The sequence below is a fragment of the Tyto alba genome, unplaced genomic scaffold (genome assembly GCF_018691265.1).
Source record: "Tyto alba isolate M040663 unplaced genomic scaffold, T.alba_DEE_v4.0 Super-Scaffold_23, whole genome shotgun sequence".
NCBI classification, from domain to species: Eukaryota; Metazoa; Chordata; class Aves; order Strigiformes; family Tytonidae; genus Tyto; species Tyto alba.
Window position 1 is genome coordinate 26,747,202 of NW_024881297.1, and position 20,210 is coordinate 26,767,411.

The 20,210-nt window shown below is 35.2% G+C and overlaps 1 protein-coding gene across 6 annotated transcripts in view; it reads right to left on the reverse strand.

The window, feature by feature from the left end:
• Window positions 1-20,210, reverse strand: part of GSTCD (glutathione S-transferase C-terminal domain containing) — a 69,145-nt gene that overhangs the window by 38,849 nt on the left and 10,086 nt on the right. For all 6 annotated transcript variants that reach the window (XM_042796672.1, XM_032997850.2, XM_032997851.2 and 3 more), the window contains 2 exons: window positions 14,968-15,222; window positions 14,197-14,290 (listed from right to left, as the gene is read on the reverse strand). In XM_042796672.1, coding sequence (XP_042652606.1) covers window positions 14,197-14,290; window positions 14,968-15,222 — 349 coding nt within the window. The remainder of the gene's footprint in view (window positions 1-14,196; window positions 14,291-14,967; window positions 15,223-20,210) is intronic.

Below are 20,210 nucleotides of genomic sequence, written 5' to 3' on the forward strand. Positions count from 1 at the left end.
AGTGCAGATGGAAACCATAAATAACTTCAACAGACAGAAAAATTCCTCCTTATCTCATATTTTGTCACAAATGATTTATGGATTGGAAACAAAATCTGTACCTCAAATCTGCAACAGATAAAGATTGGGGGATGGAAAAAGGTATATGCAGCCACTTGTACAATGCTTACCTTTAACAGTACACACAACACCTGTGCATCTAGCTGAAACATTAGTTTCAAAGTATGTTTTATATACACAAGCCTACTGTATTTCCTCCATTAAATATGCTGTGATTCATAAACTCCATATGTCAATAAAGAGCTTACAGAAATTCACTAATGCTGCACAGAACTTAACACTACCTCAACAGTGATGGGGTTTTTTTATCACAATGGGACAGTCCCATCACCACAATGTACAAAATTCTGACACTGCAAATCAAGATTGTTCAAATCATGTTTGCCTCCATTTCTGATGGAAACTGCCTAGTTTAATAACCACAAAATAAACCTCCGTTTTATTTATTACGATCATTTATGAATGAACATAAAATCCGGGCAACCACAAACTCTGGAAACAACCAACAGCCTTAGAAATAACTCTTTAAAGATATTAAATACTCATTAGGAGTGATGAACAGAGTTTCAGTAATCCAGTAAAATAAGAAACTGCAAACTAAGAACACAGGTTGAACTATTTTTCACAAATAATCTACAAATAATTTAATAGGTTCTCCAAAGACCGTTACAAAAAAAAGATAAAGTAAATCATCTATGAAGTATTTAAAGTTCCAGCAAGTTCTCTCCTCCTTCCCTCACAAATCAATAGCAAATAATGTTTTTAAAGAACCTATCCCCACAAAAAAATATGAGTGAATTTCAATAAACTCAAGTGAAAACAACATATAAATTATTTTGATATGCTTGCAGTATTTTGTTACCATGGAAGAGGAGAAAGAGACAAACTCAGGTTCAGTTTCAGTCATTCTCTGGACTGCAGTCTTTTCTGTGCCCAAGCACAGAAACTATACCTTCCTTCTCACATTTAGTTAATCTTCTGATCTGCTGTGTAATTTCTCAGTGCCTACATTTCCCTTTTTGAAAGAAAGATTATACCAGGATGAGAAGTTGTGAGAGGTTCAATTAAAAGAGAGACTCTTCAAACATTTGCATAGGCTAGACAGCTCTCACATTCTGACTACTGCCCTCCCTTCCTAATAAAGAGGGTCACACATTCTCATGTGCTCAGAGTGCTGCTAAAAAAAAAAAAAAATAAAAATTACTGGTTAGTTGCTTAAAATTCACCTCTTTACATCCTTTCATTTGTCTACTTCCTTCTTCTACCATATCAAACAAGTTATTTCTCTTTCCTCTGAATTCCAGCCATAAATTAGCCTTCAATGCAATTATCTTTTTTGATTACCAAAATGTTGGCCCTTGAACTATCGCAGCATTTACTGTTAAATTAAAAAGAAAATATTCTTAAATCACTTGCACAAATATTGTCACGTTGTTACATATGTACCAGGAAAAAGTTCTCATAAATTTCCACCGAGCTCGTCATCCTCTTACAAATATCTTCCCAGCATTCTCCTTTATCCCAAAGAATAGAAACTCCAGCAGAAATTGAGCTGATCAACTTTCCCCCCTCCATCACTCCCTACTAAACTGTTGCCTCTTTTGTTAAACTTCAAAACATTCAAGTCAGAAGGCATTACTCTGCTATGTGTTTATACAGCACCCAGCACAACATACTCTGCAATTAGTGCTTTTAGGTCTTACTCCAACACAAAGATTATGTCAACTGTTAAATCATCAACACTAATTTGAAGGAAAAAAAAAAAGTTTTAAGTCAATTTTTCCAACAGGTGGCCCCAAATTTTGGTATTACAGGTTACTGAGATGAGAACTACCACATAAAAAGCACCTTTCTCTTGGGTGACTCCTTAGTCACAAGACACAGCTCCATCCATCCAGGTAGTTTCTTAACCAAACAGATTTTGCTGCCCTCCTGTGGCCTGTAGAGATTTTAAACTCCAAATCACAGACACACCAGTACACTGGCAAAACAGCCAAGAAAAACTGATTCCACTCGACCAATTCACATTCTTGTCTTGAAAGACAGATTGCACAGCTCAACAGTACGCTTTGAAGAAAGTAAAAAAAGTCAAAATGCTATTGCAGAGGTAACAAAGGCCTCCTGATGCCTCTGCTTGAAAGGACTGCTTCGGCTTTGTAGCAGAAACACAGAGATCAGTCATGACACTTAACAGTCAAGCTGATAAATTTAAAACTCAGCTGTCCCTCAGTTACAATGTATAGAAAACAACACTGTAAGTGACCTATAAAAATACTGCAAAGAAAGGGAAAAAAACTAACTTTAAATCCTGGTGTTGATTACACTACATAGCTATATGAATTATGAATCCCCATACTCTCAGATACGGCAAATGACACATGAAATAGCTAAAGGACACCAGCTGTACAGTGGTTACACCCTATCATCAATGTAACAGTGATTTAAGTCTAATGAGAAAACTTACAGAACAATCTTCAAATAAGCAGTGAAGACATTTTACAGAAAGATATACCAGAATACTGAAGTAGGTTAAATATCTGCTTTAAAGACAATGCTGGTGCTACAAAAGATCCATTTAAATTGTACAGCAACTGGAATACTAAGGTATTAGTATATTCTGCAAAAAAATTATGAAGACTAATGGCATCAACAACTTAAATTTTTATCCAGTAGTATATTCAGAATATTTGGAGACAAAGAAAGGCATTAGTTCCCCCTCCTCCTAAGTCTTCGCAATTAATACAAATATGCTAATGCATATGGAATTAATTACTACAGTGTTTGATTAAAACATTTAGAAAGTTAAAACAGATCTTCCAAGAAGGGAAATATTGGACCCAATGAAGTAAAAGCAATCTTTTTACTTGCTTGAAAACAGGACAGGATTTCTTTACACATCTTTACAAGTTTTTAGATGCTATCCAAATGTTTTTAAAGGAATTAATATTCCAAAAATAGGCACATCATTACAAATGCATGCTGAAAGTCAAGCACATACAGATTTAAAACTGGACAAGATGTAAAGATTAATTCGCTGTAAGTTTGAACGTAGGAAGGTTCTCATCTACTAGTGCAAAGAGCAAAACTCCTGAAATGGGCATTTAGTTCTTCCTCATAGTGGCAGCTGCAAAGTCTATTTTGACCTATTCAGAGGCAAGCAAGAGAAAATAAATGGAATGTGAACAAAAAAGCCAGCATTCTTCCATCTAATTATATGTTTATATTTTTGCTGAAGTTCTGAAACAGGCAGATTTTTTTGACAACTAGTTATCCAGCTGCCACGAGGACCTTCTGAGGGCCAGCAGTGCACGAACGGTCAGCAATACAATCCAGTAATACAGACTGGATAGCATATATGGAATCAGTTGTTATGAAATGGCAACACTATAAACAGGACTAAAAAAAATAAAAAGTTGTTAAATGCCCTCTCATATGTAGTTTCCAGGCAAAAGGGAGCAAGAATCCTGTCATCACCGTCTTCTCTACAAAGTGTCACTTTGTACCACAGCATCACTCCTAAGTACACCTTACTGACCATTAAAGGAGATAAATTTCTGTATACTCTACCTTCCCCAAAAATACCCTTGCTGACAATTTCAAGCTATGTTTAGAAGAAGATGTCTTTTTGTATCACATTAATCATTTGTCCTAGATTTTTGCTGAACGCTGACCCAAACCATTTGCTAGAATGGATCATCAATCCTTCTTTCTTCAATCTTCCAGAAAGAAGGACCTGCACCTCCATGTTATGAAGTACTTAGCAGAAACTTGTTCTCTAAACCTCCAGCTTAAAAGATAAATAATATAATTCTGGAGCTCTGTTATCCCGTGAACAGGAACACAGAAATACAAAAGGAGCAAAGAAACAAGTGAACTCTACTACAGTGATATCAGGAAGAAAAGAAAGACCAAACAGTTTAAATGAAACAAAGGCCACAGTGATTTAGCAGGCTGTTTAACATTCATTAAAGATTTCTGAGGAAGACATGGAAAATTAATTTAACAGTCATGTTAAAAAAACAATAAAAAATAAACACACACACAAAAAAAATCCCAAACTTGCTAGTCATCTATGAGTTAGTGTTTTGGGGTTTCATGTCCTCGTATATATGTGAGAACTTTAGAGACAAAAGGGGAAAAAAATCCGCCATCTAATAAATTAAGCTATTTTTTCCTGTTCAGGGCAGATCACACTCAAATTCTGTCTACACATAGCCAGCTTAGGCCAGTGACGGTCAAGTGCAGACACTTTATAAAAATTCACTCAGATTAATCATGAACATGCTTTAATTTAACTGTCAGAACTAAGACTACTGTAAATTTACACAACCAAATCATTAAGAATTGCCTTCAGTTCCCAAATCATAAATCCCTAAAACATTTCAACTGGCAAATTGCAGAATTTAATTTTAATTCTTTAGATACGTTCAGTAAACAAACACAAACCACAGCAGGACGAAAAAAAGCCTCCACTGAACTTTATACACTGTATTCTATAAAACAAATCTCTTGGAAGCCTGATAAACTCAGAGTTAACAAGGAATTTTAAAACCATACCTCTAGGGATTAAACTTCAACAAAAACTGAACTCCTGTTATAGGGGATATTCAATATGAAGGGCTAAGGCTTCAGTAATTCACTGTGGGTTGACACTTTTTCCACAAAGCAAGGTACTGAACCAAAGGTGACACTTTTCAGAATGATTATCAGGCTTATGGAAAATCTGTCAATCACCCTCACCATAATAGCTTCTTACAGAACCGGCCAAACACCAATGAGAATGTGTCCTAACTGAATCAAAATGAACCTGTTCAAACTTGATGTTATTCTTTCTACTATGATCTTTAATAAGATACACTAGCAACTGCTGGGTCTTCTTTGTAGACTTTTAATATTTCAGAGGCTGTTAAGCATGTCATTTAGATCAAAACAGCTCTTAAAAAAAATGCAACAGACTTCAAGCAAACATAAATGTACGAAACTTGTATCGCTCACAATGCTGATGCATTGTTCTCATGATGCATACAAACCTATGTTTTCAAAAAGTATCTGTTTCAGTAAAACACCGTACCTAAAAATCATTATTACATACTAATTTAACTTAGTCATATAATAGCTTTGCCTCCTGCCACCAAATAGGCATCTTAAAAGTATAAAATAATGCATTCCCTTCCCCTGTTTAGTTTGATAACCAAAACAGTCACAAAAGAAAAATGGAGGGAGAGGACAGTAATAGTAGGAATAGTGTATATTGCCATGGACAAGTTACTTGGTTTGGTGGCATTCATAATTTATTATTTCCAGCTACACATAAAGAATTTTGTGTCTAAATATTAGGAATTGCATTCAAACTCCCATCTAAATTGTCCTCAGGCCAACTATGCAATGCTATATCCCACAACAGTCAAAAGATCCAAAGAAGTCACATATGAAATCTAAAGTTTTGCAAGCATCTTCTTTTTAAGATAAACCACATAAAAAGGAGTGAAATTGCAGTAATAAGCTTCCATTTTCTTATACTTATCTCACATACCAGTGTTGCCTATATTCAAGCCATAAGCATCAACCTTTCTCTTTTGTTACTGAAAATTATTTACCTCTCAAGTATTTTTTAAGAATATGTGGCAACCTGGCTCCATCACCATTGCAGGTTTCCCAGATCTTGAATTGCAAAGCACAGTCCAGTCATAAATGTGGCTTAAACTTATAATGAGTGCAGCAAAACTATAACTTTAAGGAGAGGTTAATGAGAAGCAGCTTCAGTTGAGTTTCCCTTGGATTGTTACCCATGTGGCTTGCAGGCAAAGAGCTGTCTGATATGGAAAAATCAGTTGAAGAAGAAGGATGAGTTCCTGCTTCAGGATGCTTGAGATACTGAAATAGGCTACAAAACTACTAAAAAAAAAAATCTTCAAAGTCTTTCAAAAAGTTCTGACAGGCTTGGAAGGGAAATAGAGAACTTTAAAGTGTTTCTTTTAACTCTTTTTGCTTTATAGAATAAATGACTGCCTGGATTTCATTTTAGAAACACTGTTGCTTTTAACATTTAAAGTAAAACACATAATTTGCATCTCTTGATTAGCAATTTTAATAAAATACAAGATTCCCTAAAACAGCTTTGATTTTTAAGCATCATCTATTCTCATCTCATAAAGCATCTCTCAAGTCTAAAATATTCCAAAGGTAATACCAATATAAAAGCAGAACAAAATAACTGTGACCTATCTTCAGAAAATAATCCTAGAAGCTACTTGAATCAATCTTGACAACAATTTCAAAACAAGTAACTGTGCATGGAATAAAGCATTTATTCCACATTTATTATGTCAGTCAGTTTTGTAGCAATTACAAATTTTAACATGGACCCAAGTCACAAACTTTTAAATTGATTAAAAGATAATTACATCATTTAATGCTGTTCTCCCTCAATGTTGTTAATAAAAAAAAAAAAAAAAGAAAAAGCAGCAACCATTAAAACATCACTCATATCTAATCACATTAAGTTAGAGAATGGTTGCTAATCATTTGGTATAAGAGTAAAACCTAAGAAATCAACATTATGTTCAAAACACAGGAAACTCGCTCAGAAACCAGGCTTTTCAATGGTTAAAGGATCAATTCGAGAACCTCATCATAGCTCACTGATGTTATCTCCTTCCTTTCATTAAAGCTAATTTTGTACATGATAAATGAGGGCTGAAAAATTTTCAGAAGTTTCTTCTGCCATGTTAAGAAGTCTCAGTATCTTCCCTGTTGGGAGGTCACACTACATTAAAGTATCTTTTACCCAACATCAGTTCTGGAAGCTGAAGCTAACACTGATACTCCAGGAACGTTGTCTGGTATACCACTAAGACTGCTTAATCAAAACAACAGTTAATTCCACAGAACTATTACTCTATGTTCTGTGTCACTCTTATTATTCTAGTCTGTGTTACTTAAAGGTTCTCAAGTTTTGATGATGTTTCTAAACTAAAATTGTAAACACTGTTTTATTCTTGTTGGTCCACCCACTATGTTTAACAGAAGGTGTTTTTAGTAACTCCTGTCTTTCATAACCAATTCTTTCACTTTAGAATATATAATTTACAGTTCAACCTTAATTCTTGAGAGATAATATTACGCTGTGAACCCACAATTCTTCCTTCAACCAGGTATCTTTTTAACATTATTACTATTATTCTATGAATCATTCTGCTTGATGCAAGCAATTACAAATTTAGCTTATATCCAGAAGACAGGTATAGATGTTACTGATCTGAAGAAACAGAGTACAGAGGTATTTGTTACTAGATTAGTATTTGAGATCCTGGCCAGATAAAAGATAATAGTTACTGGGCAAGGTAGGAGAGTAGAAGGAGCTGGGGATAGTTTGGGGACCTGAGAAATCATTTTACAGAACAACATCCCAATAAATAGGTAAATGAATTTTAAAAACAGCCTCATAACTACTTGCATATTTAGTCTTCAAAGAAAGACCAGAAGTTTTATCTCAACTGTAGACAAATCAGCTGATGCCTTAATTCAAAAGTCAGGCACACTGGAAATCACTAGATTTCCACTGGAAAGACTAGAGATCACTCTGAACAGTGACATCGGTCAAACCTAATGAACAGGCATCATGGGGAAACTTGTTTTCATTGTGCTACTTTGTCATTTTATAAAGTAACTGCAGCTCCTAAGCCAGACTACATTTGTATTGTTATTTTGTAAGTGGAAAAAAACCTTAAATTGATGTCTCACCGAAAGCAGATGAGGAAGCAAACTATCAAAATAAATTCCTCCGCATACTTTATTTACAAATACCTTCTCAAAGCATAATACAGGTTTATTATAAAATGTTCTATAAAATCAGTGTTGATGAACAGAGAAGAAAAGGAGAGTCCGTATGGAGAAAGAGTATGCAGAGCAGCAAATTACTGACAGTACTGAGTATTTTCAAAGCACTTTTGATGAATGAACTCAGTCCTTGAAAGCTGACCCCCAGGGGACAAACCAAACTGATTTGAATAATATACATTAACAGGATCTCTAAGATCAACGGTTGTCCAACTATAAAAGCATCTTTGAGGTCCACATCCCAATTAAGTTTTATTTAGCAGATTCATTTTTCCCAATGAAGGAAAACACTCTTGCCTTCCTAAGATATTTTAACAAGCCCAGTGCAACAAAGTGCCGGCCAAATATCTGTAATTCATTTTTCTTTCTGCCAAAAAAAGACTTCTATTATAGTAGCCCTAAGTTATGTTGGACAACAGCTTAAAAACAAAATCTGGCTTGCAAATAATTAATGCCACAAAGAAAGCATGAGCATTAGCTCTATGTGAAAATTGTGGAACACAAAGATCCTGCTACAGGGAAGCAAGTTTCACTGCCTTGAGGTTCAATGATACTTAAGGATACAATGATCCTTAAAGAGGATAAGACATTGTGATAAAAAATTCCTCTGCAGACATACCATTAAGAGCTTTGTTGGTTTTTTTCAGTGAAACACATAAAAATAGTAGATATTGCCATCTTTCCATATTCTTAATTCAGAAGCAGTTTATTTAAAAATAACTTTATGAAAATTTTCTATTCTTCACCTGGCCACACATATTGTGATGTCAATTCTGAAAGCCACGTACCAGATTTACTCATCATTTCTTACCATACTCAAATGATTTGAAAAAACAGTCATCAGAAAATATGTTCAAACAGTTTCACTTATGTTTTTGCCAAATAAAACAATATCCCAAACCCAAAAATGTAGCATTTCCTTTTGGGAAAAAATTATCACCACTACCACACACAAATGTGGTACAGTAAGAAGAGCTTCATCCTCATGTCACAGTTCTTTCTGTGGATCATACAAGCTCTCTATTTCTCATGTGAACACTCTGTACTCTATATATACATAAATAACTGAATATGGCACCTTTAGTAAGATTTATATTCATGCATTTATTAAAATACTCCTATTAATAAAGGCCTCTCAAAAAAAGAAAAAGCACTGAAGATCAAATTCTCAGCTGATATAAATTATTTAGAAAAAAAAAAGGCAACATAAAGGCAACCTTTTAAATATTATATACTTGTATTTCCTGAATTCTGCCTCTATCCTTCATCCCCTCCTACCCCCTTGCCCCCCCCCCCCCCCCCCAAAAAAAAAACCCACACATTTACAGTATTTTATTAATTATTCTGTGGCTCATAAATCAAGGTAACAAATCTCTTCTCAACAACCATATCCCTGAACAACAGATGTTGGGCTTTCCAAATTTTGTCTCATTTTAAAAGCTAAGCATTCTAAAAATCTAGCAACTTTCTCAAAAGTCTGAAGACTTGAATGCAAACAAGGGGCAAGTATCAATCAGTGTATAGTCTTATTCAGGCTAATCTTTCTGTGACAGTTTTATATAGTTGTTTAATTTGGCCATCACCTTGCAACTGATCACAAAGCAAGCATAAATCTAACAAACTTGATCAGAGTCATTCTGTCTTCAGCTAGGTAGGTGTGCACTGCCTTGAATGGATTAACACCCTTTCCTACACCTGTGTGCTGGACACAGATGATGTGAAAGGCCTTTTCTTTTTCCATATTGGCTTTTTAAAACTCATACATGGAAAATTTCACCTCAAGTCAAACACTAGTCCAAATCAACACTAAGAATAACAAAGCATATAAAATACTTGATGTGCTTCATTGTGACTCATGTTTATACACAATCCATTAAAATGGAGTTGTTTACGAAAATACGGCCAACTACAAAGTTAAAGGGCTACATGTCTACCATTAATTGGTAAGAGCAAGCTGCATTCATTTATTTTCATCTAGATTTATTTATTTGCCTACGTTTTCAAAACTAACTCCCTCCACCTCAAACTCTTCACAGATTTTGTAATTGAACCCTCTATCTCCTGCTTGCATGTACTCCTAGTTTTTATTACAGTGGTGTTTCTGCATTCACCTGACAGTAGGTTGTATTTCAGCCAAGGAGCTCTTTTCTGACTCACAACAATTCCTTCATTTAAGAACAAATATTTTTATGAAGAGGGCATTATTCCCAAGCCTTCAGAATATAGCATACTACTTGCTATGTTTATTCTGTGAACAGCTTCACACTTTGGAAAGAACAGTAGAAATCTGTTCACAGCTAACCACTACCTTTGTAAGTAAATACCATCACATGCACAGTCTGCCAGTCTAGCTGGTAATTTCAGAATGAGATACCACAAATTAAGCACTTAAGTACTTCCTGCTTAACAAGTATTTTAACTCATGAGAAAAGAGATAAAGGTTTGTGAGATTGTGGGTCAGTTATTTCTCATTCTCAAATTTCACAGTTGGGTAAAAACGTTTAAATAAAAAGTTGTTTTAAAGAAAAAAAAATAGATTCCTGTTAAAAAATACAACCTTTCTTTCTTTTTTTGTTTCACAGTGAACACAATGCTTGATGAAAAAAATGACAGCACCAAAGACTTACACCTCCATACATCATCAGAATAATAAAGCAGTGACTCTCCCTCTCCTAAATGTGCTTTGGGTGAGCCTGAAGGAAGCACCTCTCATCATAACCAGTCAAACTGATCTTGATAGCCACAAAGCCGTTGCAGCTAATAGGAAATTAACCTAAAGACAAGGAACTGTTTCACACACACACAGAGGAACAGAAACAGAAGCAAAGACTCCAGGGTTGACTGAAGTTCCAAAAAGGATAAAAAAAAAATCCTTTCTACTCCTGCCTATTATGAACTGTGAAACCACAGAAAAGATGCCCTGTTTCTTTGTTGGTCACAAATCTAATTAAATATAGCTCCCTCTTTCTCAGATTGCACATCTAATCAGCAGTAGCACACTATTTCTATTCAGCATTCTTATTTCAAGAAGCCCCTCTTCCCAAAATTTTAGCCACCACCTTGTCAGGAAAAAAAAAAATGCAATATTTTCTATGCTGACATACATCATGTGATTATTCCCCTGTACTGCTGATTCAAGTATCTCATTCTCCTTCAGTCTCACATTGTAACCACCTACACTTTTATATTCTGACCTGCCACCCTCTTCCTTTACTGCCTGCTTGTATTTACAACCTTACCTATCTTTACTTCTCCGGAAAAGGTCAACATAACCAAGCACCAAGCTTGGTTAGGACCTCTGGGCGAGGACCTCTCCCAACTGAAGTTCTTATTGCAAATAAGAATTTCATTAAATATTTTATTGGCATACACGTTTCCAATATTTACCTCCGATGTAACTTAGAAATACTACAGTTTCTTTTGAGATTTTGCACAAATTAAGTTTTCAATATCAAGAGATGCATTTAGCCAGACAGACTAAGTTTGTGTGCTTGCAGGTAAGTCTTTATACACTATATGACTTGGATGAAACAACTGAAGTGCTGAGAGGTTTTGGCTTCTGTATTTAATAGACAGTATCAACATATTTCTGTTCTAAACATAGATTTGGAAAACCACCTTAGAAAAAATAAAGTACTGGCCAAGTTTTTATACAGTAAACTAGAACAGAAATCAACATTTACAATACATTTTAAAATAAATTAAATATTTTGTGCTAAATTCCTTCCAAAAGTGAAAGTTTGTAACAACTACTCAACAACTATAATATCCTAGAATAACAACAGTTACAGAGGGCACTTAGACACAATATTTTGGGATATTTTACAATGTTTCAAATACAGTCCAGATGCTCTCAAAGGCTTATAGATTCACACATGTCTGAAGGCCAATACACACAACTCAAGAAGTCAAATATTTTAGAAGTAGTTGACAAAGGCATAAATTTTAAAAGCTGGAGGATATCTAAAATGTAAACATGACTGCACTTTGGTCAACCAAATACCTTTTAAAAATTGCATCAGGACTAGAACTAACAGAAGTTTTTGCATGGGAATGTCTCAAAGCTGCATCACGGAATGTTTAGACTGGATATTAGGAAGCATTTCTTTACTGAGAGGGTGGTCACACACTGGAACGGGCTTCTTGGGGAGGTGGTTGATACCCCAGTCTGTCAGTGTCTATGAGGCATTTGGACAATGCCTTTAACAGCAAACTTCAACTTGGTCAGCCCTGAATTGGTCAGGCAGTTGGACTAGGTGATTGTTGTAGGTCCCTTCCAACTGAAATAGTCTATCTATCTCATTCTACTTCAGAAATACAACTAAGCAAATGAAATGCAAATCATGATGTCATAATCTTTAGTTTTGCAACAGTAAATAAACCCTATTAAAAAACTGAATGAACTTAAATGTATAATCCAAATAATACATTAGAAATGCAATCATCAGTAATTCTCTTCTGTAGTAAATAGGTGTGACAGCAAGGTGGTCTAATTAGACTTACAGACAGACTGAACAATACAATCCCAGAACTTCCACATACATATAACACAAATTCTGAGTAATCTAAACTGAGATAGAACAAAGAAAGTATATCACGTATGCTATTAAGATGTGCCAGCAAATTAAATTTACAATGAATAAAAAACAAAGTGAGTTTTAACTGAAACATTCTCTATATTGTCCCAACTGCTATGAACCTTAGTAAGAAGAAATTTATTTGCCAGTTATATGGGTCATATATTTGAAAGCTTGAATTGCATTACTCATCCAGTGTAAAACCCTGTCAGATTCAATGACTATTCTCTCAGAGTGTCAAATAGGATTTAGCAGTAAAATATTGAGAATTCAATTCACATAACAATGATTAGGCTGTACCAGCAAAATAACTGGAAAACAGACAACAGCACAACTTAGAACAGCAGAGGTAAGCATGCAGATAGATCTAACTGAAAAGCAAAACCAATTCTCATATCAGGAAATTTTTTTTGGTCCTTTGTGACTCTGTTGCTCCTGGACTAAAACCACAATCTTTTGGAGTTTCCCTAGATCAGAAAATGGCATCAGAACCACTGTGATCTTGGCTGGAGGGAGGTGAAATCTCTCTCTCATAGCACCTTTTGGAGCTGGCAAATCTTGCCAAAAATTGAACTGAAAACCGATTTCAGATATCAACATCATTAGTAACTATTTCAGGAAACATGAAAAAAGAGAGTGAGCATGCACACAGACAGGAAGCAGAAGGAGCTGGTTTTTTTTCCCCCCCGCTCAAACTGAGTCCAGGAGACTCCTTCCAGCACAAAATCTCCAAATATACATTCATTATATGTTTTTTGTATGTTATGGATCTTTTTCAAAATTTCTTTCAAATAAAAGCATATAGATATCTTGACACAAGTGTTAACTAAAACTTACAGCCAAAACCCTGAGCATTTGAAATAAGCAAAAATATTTATTTGCTTCCTGCAAAATATTGGAACTTGTCATAGAAATTCAACACACACAAAATTCTGAGCATTTCAGCAGTCAGACTATGGAGCTATTTTAACATAAGAAGTATATCCACATAAAGTCTGAAGCAGCATGATGTAATGTTGACAGGTACAAACCTGAGTTTTGCTTTATTTTGCTTACCAGAAAAAAACAACTTCAAATTTGATCTTATTTTTATAGCCTGTATATTGTAGATGGGAATACATGCTTGTATTCACACAATTAGATATTTTAAAAGAAAAAAAAAAAAAAGTGTTGCTTTTTTTTTAAATTGCCTATAGCTCTTCAGTGATTCCTAACATATTCTGTGACGAATTTCACATATTGGTCATTGAAGAGCATCTATACATTGCATATATATTTCTGTATTCTTTAAATCAGAAGTTCTATGCCATTGAGGCTAAACTGATTCCAGTATCAGTTATTTTATTGACACAACCCTTTTTCTTCCCCGTAGAAAGGAGCTACCACCCACTAACTTCTTACTGTCTGGAAGTATGTATGAGACCTTTTAGATTAAGTTCTACTGTGTGGTGGAAGAGGTATTCAATATTCATAACACCGACAAAAACAACAGACATTGTAATAAATCAGTTTTTTCTCTGTAGAACTGTAACCACCAGGCAGCAGACTGCCCTGCAATCCATGAAAGCAAGCAACCCCCACAGGGCAGGGAACACTGGCACAAAAGGGAAGACTCACTCATATGTAGCTACCAAACTTTGCTAATGCATATGAAACAGTTAAGTAGCTTCACCAGAACATGAGACTTAAATACATCACATACACACATAAAATCCCTTACCTTCTCCAGGATTGACTGCAGATGGTAGACTGGTCCAGTCTAGGGTCCAGCTGGGGCATGGATGAGGAGAAAACTTTGCTTCAATACCATTTTCCTATGTGAAAGGGGGAAAAAGAATTAAGACCATACTCCTTTACCCACTGAAGACAGTAGCAAAATTCCCACTGAATTTAACGGCATCAGATCAAAATGTGCAACACTTCCAGCCTAACTAAAACTAAACAGGCATTACATGAGATTCAAATTATTTATTTCTCTCATTGTCACAATAAAGCCTTGTCAATTTTCTTTAGGAAATGTCAGCAGCTACACAAAAAATATTGAGTTATGGAACATAATGGAGAGTTTTCTTTAACAAATCTCATTAGCGTTCCCAGATGTTCAAAGCTCTAATCAAATAGCAAAAACAACAGAAGCAACAGAATAATGAAGCCAATCATAAAAGTAATGGGTTTTGTCGTCTTTATATCAATATCTTTAAAAGAAGAATACAATATTGCAATTCAAACAAAAAGTTATTTTGATTATTCAGATTTATTGATAGGGCTTCCAGCAGTCCTATCTTTGCTCAATTCCTGAATCGATCAAATATCATAACAACAAAAAAGTAAAATCACTTCTTAGTCGACGCATATCACACAGAAGACAGGCAAAAGGTATTATATTGTTCGAGGTTGTCAGACTTCACTTCTGCAATTCTAATAAATTTCACCTATTCAAAATCAAGCAGAATATTACTATTAAAAATAACTCATTAAAAGCCTAAATTACCATTAACTTAGTCATAGTTGGCCTTGGGCCACCTATAAAATGAGTGTCTTCATTCTCCTCTTTTAATTCATCAGGAACTGAAGAGAAGTCTTGTAGCTGTTCCGCTGGAGCAGACATCAACTCTGGAAGCTGGAGAAATGCCATATTGCATTTGCCAGCAGCTTTCTTTACTCCAGGTACTTCTTGAACTCTTCGATACCAACTGGATATGAGAGGCAAATTTACCAAATTTTTGCCTTGTTTTTTGCTGGAAACCTAGAAAAAGAAAATGGAAAGGTTAGTTGTTACTGTAAATTTCTTCCTAAAAGCCACAAAAAGGCATGAAATACAGAAGTGAGCTCAGCTCCATGTTGAGCATGCTTACTCATAGCATGATGGTAATGCAAAAAGCTAGCTGGTTAAGAGGTCAGGCCTGCAGGTGGAATTGCCAGTTGCCATTCAGATTTTATCTGCAATTGCCATTTGCTGATATAGGATTTTCAATAGGATGAAAAGGTCCACATGACCAATTTTAATCATAATTTCAGTCAGTAACAGGAAAAAGCAATTTAAATAATATTAGTTATCTGCTCTTTCATAACAAGGGAATGATTCATTTTGGTTGGTAATCACAAAAAAACCCAAAACAGTAATTTGCAATGAATAGTGAATGCTAAGCAAGACATTATGGTGCCTGAATTTTCTTCTTTCCCAGCAGCAACCCTGTAGCCCTTAAAACCTCATCCACCACTAGCTGTTTTGCTGGCAAATGCAAGCCTGAAATAGCTCTGACTACATGGTAACAGCAAAACAGGTACAGGCATACATTGTCCCTGGTCTTTATGGAAGTCTTTGTACTACATCTGTAACTTTTTTTTTACCAACACTGAATCCAAAACTTTTTTATTAAAATCATATATTTACTCAAACTTTTTTACCATCTTAATTCATATTTTTATACAAAACGGTAACTAGTATCTTTCTTTTCTGAATTAAGCATATATGATGGTGAGATGAAGTGGCCTTCAACAGAAATTAGAATCTTGAAGCGTAAAAAAGAGAAAAAAATAAATTCTTAAGAATATGATGTACATATTATCAAAAAAAGATAGCCAGATCACAGTTTTACATGAAGACCAGTTAATTTTAAAAAGGATGCATTTGGTGAATTTAAGTAATTTTTGTTCAGTTTCTCAAATGTTTTAGAACAATGAAGATCATCTTCTCACAGGAGAAATTGTGAAGTCTCCATCTCTAGAGACACTCAAAACCTGACTGGACATGACCCTGGGCAACTGGTTCTGCTTTGAGCAGTGGGGTTAGACAATATGATCTCCAGAGGTGCCTTCCAACCTCAACTATTCTGTGATGCTGTGCCTGCTTTAAGCAGAAAAATAAAAATCATGATTCCATGAAAAGGCAGAAAAGGCCATGCAAAAACAGTGCTTCTCCACACCTCTGTCCTCATTGTGGAAATAGAAATTGGTAAAGAACACTTGAAATGACACAAAACTTCAAGCAGCTTTCTTGCATGCTCTGTTTATAATGTTCTTAAGGTAATCACAAGTAATTAGTAATAGCTAAAGGAGCAAAAGGAGGATGAACTGTGTAATTTTAGTATCTAATTCAGTATCCTAATGGTAACACAGGCAGAAATACATTAATTCAGTTAAGGAAGAAGCCTTTTGGAAAGCAATTCTATGAGGCACTGTTACACTTGATAACAAGTGTTCTAAATTGTATTTTAAAAAGTGAATAGTGGTTTATCCCAGATGGAGAACAGAGCTTTTGTTATTCTTCTATTAATTTTAAACAGTTACAACTAATAGAAAGTGTAACAAAGCTAACCTCAGAAAGATAACAGAAATGGAATGAGGTAATGAAAAACAACTCTTCAGCTTCATTATCTTACTTTTGGTAATTATAATTACAATCAGCTAGTCATGTCTCCTCAAATGTATTGTATGATATTTTCCAGACACATTCCCTTTGAAGACTTCATAATTATTCACACCCTTAAAGCAAATTAGAAGTGCAACTATAATGTTTTTTTTTAAACACAGTCCAGGAAGTCCAGTTATATAAGTGATAAATAACATTTTAAATACAGAATTAAACTCTGGCACTTCCACCAACCAGTGCTGTTTCAACCCATTGCCTGCAAGAAGCTTTCAGATGCAAGTTATTTAATTTTGATGATAAATGTAGGAATCAAGGTATAATTGCTTAGGAAACAATCATTCACCAGAGAACAGAAATAAAGCAACATTATCCCAGAACTCTTCTAATTTAGGTAAAAATGAAACTGAAGCTTGTTTTTTAGGACAACCCTTGGTGCAAGCTAACACAAATATATTATACAATATATAGTTCATAAGCTGCAGAGCACCAAGGTTCGAGGGTGACACATGAAAAGCAAATAAACACATTCTCAGCTGCTCACAGTACATCTACAGAACAATTTCAATAGGATTGCTGAGATCAATTAAGTATCTGATCCAAGAATCTTCTCATGCCTAGCACCAGTAAATCAAACATTACTGTAATAAGTTATGCACTTATTTAAAAAGGCCTTGGAAAATTAAAGAAGACTGAAATACATTACAGTCTTTGAAATAGTAGGAAAGTATTTTGAATTAGTAGCTTTGTTTAACAACATCCAGATAGAAGTTGATGTTAATCCTCAATTATGTGATTTGCAAAACAAAGCAGGGACGAATTAATAAATATTTCTGTAAAATAACTCATCATCTTAATTCAAAGGTAGCCATATTAACCGAATTCTGGACTCCCATATTGCTATTATCATACAGAAATCCACTGAGGATGATGACCTTGGTTAAGGAAGTCATAAATAGGACATTTATGACATATTAATGTTTGCTAGTAATTATTCTGATTTGAGATCATTTCTCTGAATCTGACTGACAGCATCCTCTCCAGGAATTTCATTTGTTTTCAAACACCATAAGGCAAATTTGGCAAAACAACTTGCAAAATCAAAATGCGCAAACCAACTTCACTCAGAGCTCTTCCTGGCAACAGACACCAGCTTAGCTATCAGTCTCATAGAGCAACTGCAGGAATACTGGTAGTAGGCAAACTCATATCTTTTTATTGTCATGGGAAATAAAGACACAGTTATTTCCTTAATTCTTTTCCATGTAGACATCCTTATAAAACTAAGTACACAGATTGTGCTGAGCAAGACTTTCACACGGTCATGCCACAGAAGTTTTTCCCACTGTGAAACTGCTTTTGAAGCTGAGCTCATCACTTGCACTACTAAGCCCTACCTCTTTCCAGAGATGAGAAAAGTGTTGAGAGAAAAATCGGGCCACAAGGGTTAGAAAAAAAGTAAATAGAAATCAAACTGCATGGCTTTATTAGGCTCGAAACATATTTTGGTATATTTTCCTAATCCCAATGTTAAGGTATTTGTATAACAGAATCTGCAAGACACTGACACTTACTAGCTAACAGCTACAAAAAAGCAACCAATACACACACACATGGAATCTCCTTCTCAGGCCCAGATAAATTTGTACAAAGTAAGAGATCCACCGCAAAAGATTCAATAACCAAGTGACTAATGTTCTCCCCTAAAAGATAAGTGAAATGAGTTTTTAACAGATCACTGATCTAAAGGTACAGAGACATCAGTCTTTTACTGATTCAAATTGCAGTCAAGTTGACACAACCAATAGCCTGTCAAACTGCCTCCTGGAGTGCAGGAACTTGTGAAATCAGCTTTGCCACTTGGGACACTGTTTCTATAATCACATTCGATGTCAGGAAGCAAAGATTTATTCTGCAGTTTTCCACATTCCACACGGTGCCCTGACTGCCAGCTGTGTCAGTGCTTTTCCTATTTCATCTCGGTTAAACTCTTTGAAGGTTTCAAGTTCCTCCTTTCACACACTGGAAGACCGTATGAGATCTCTGAACACATCACAGGATACAAACCAGTCCTACACTCAGAATGAAATTTTGCATATACCCACTATATACAGCATCCCTACTACTTTTCTAGTATACACTGGTTTTCCTCATTGTGCTGCAAAAACCTCTTGACGTGAATGAAGGAAAAGGACAAGAACAGAGACAACTGAAACCAGCCCACTGGCATTTGTCCAGTACTGGGAGCATGCTAGGTTGACTGCAAAGGAGAAGACAAAAGCATCCTTGCCATATCCAAAATACTTCCACAATCTGATATGAAAACAATCAACTCCCCTAAAGGAAAGTGTGCATTTTCTATCAGTATGTTATTGGCCCATACAGGTAACACAAGATTCTATTAGGGGAAAAAAAAAAAAAAAAAAAAAGCAGCCAATCTCATAGGACTGCAAGGAGAATCGGAACTTTTCAGTTATAAATTTTATTCCAAGAGCTTCTATCAGTGTAACCTTTTCCAAGGAACTTCTCCTTTCACTGCAGGAAACAAAGGACCTTCCACAAACTGTGCAAAACAGTTTAGTAGGAACAATACTACAAATGACAAAACTACAGAATACTGAAAGTTTCAGGGACTAAAGCACATCCCAAAGAAGCTGGCTCCCTAGACACAACATCTCATTTCTGAGCAGGGTCACAGTGATCAGTCCTTGCTTGACATGGAATACAGACTAACTTTTGTAAAAACAAAACTGCATAGAAGAATAAAAGGTTTGCTGATATGTAGGTATTATGCTGTCCTAGGCACCCATCTTTATCTACAGATGTGCAATGAAACTGGCTTATTTTGTGGAAGGACTTGATAAAAAACTGGGTTGGCTACACAAGAATGTTTCTTCCCAAACAAAGAAGTCATTCCTAGGAACTAAAAGAAAACAACAGCAGAGATTAAGAATAATTAACCTATCATGAGAAAACAAACCTATTCTAAGCAAATCAGAAGTCATAGCACACCATATTTTAAAAAGAAATAATTCTCAAAGAGAATCTCAAGAAATTACATGTACCAGTAGCATAAACAAATGAGCTTTTGGAAGTCCTTCCCTAGTCAATATCTGAGTACCTCTTCAGTTTTAGTATGGCTAAAAAGCCACTATAGTCCCTGAATTTCTCTCCATTCACTGTCTCCCTAAAAGGCATTCCTGCTTTCTTAGAAGGCATTCATTTTCTTTTAGGCATATCTGCCCATGTCAAGGTAAAGTCACAAATAGTTTCAAGTCTGTAACTAAAAGAATTCCAATTATGATTAATATCCATGTAGTAAAAGTACAATAAACTGGGTAGGGAATTCATTCCCCCCCCTCCCC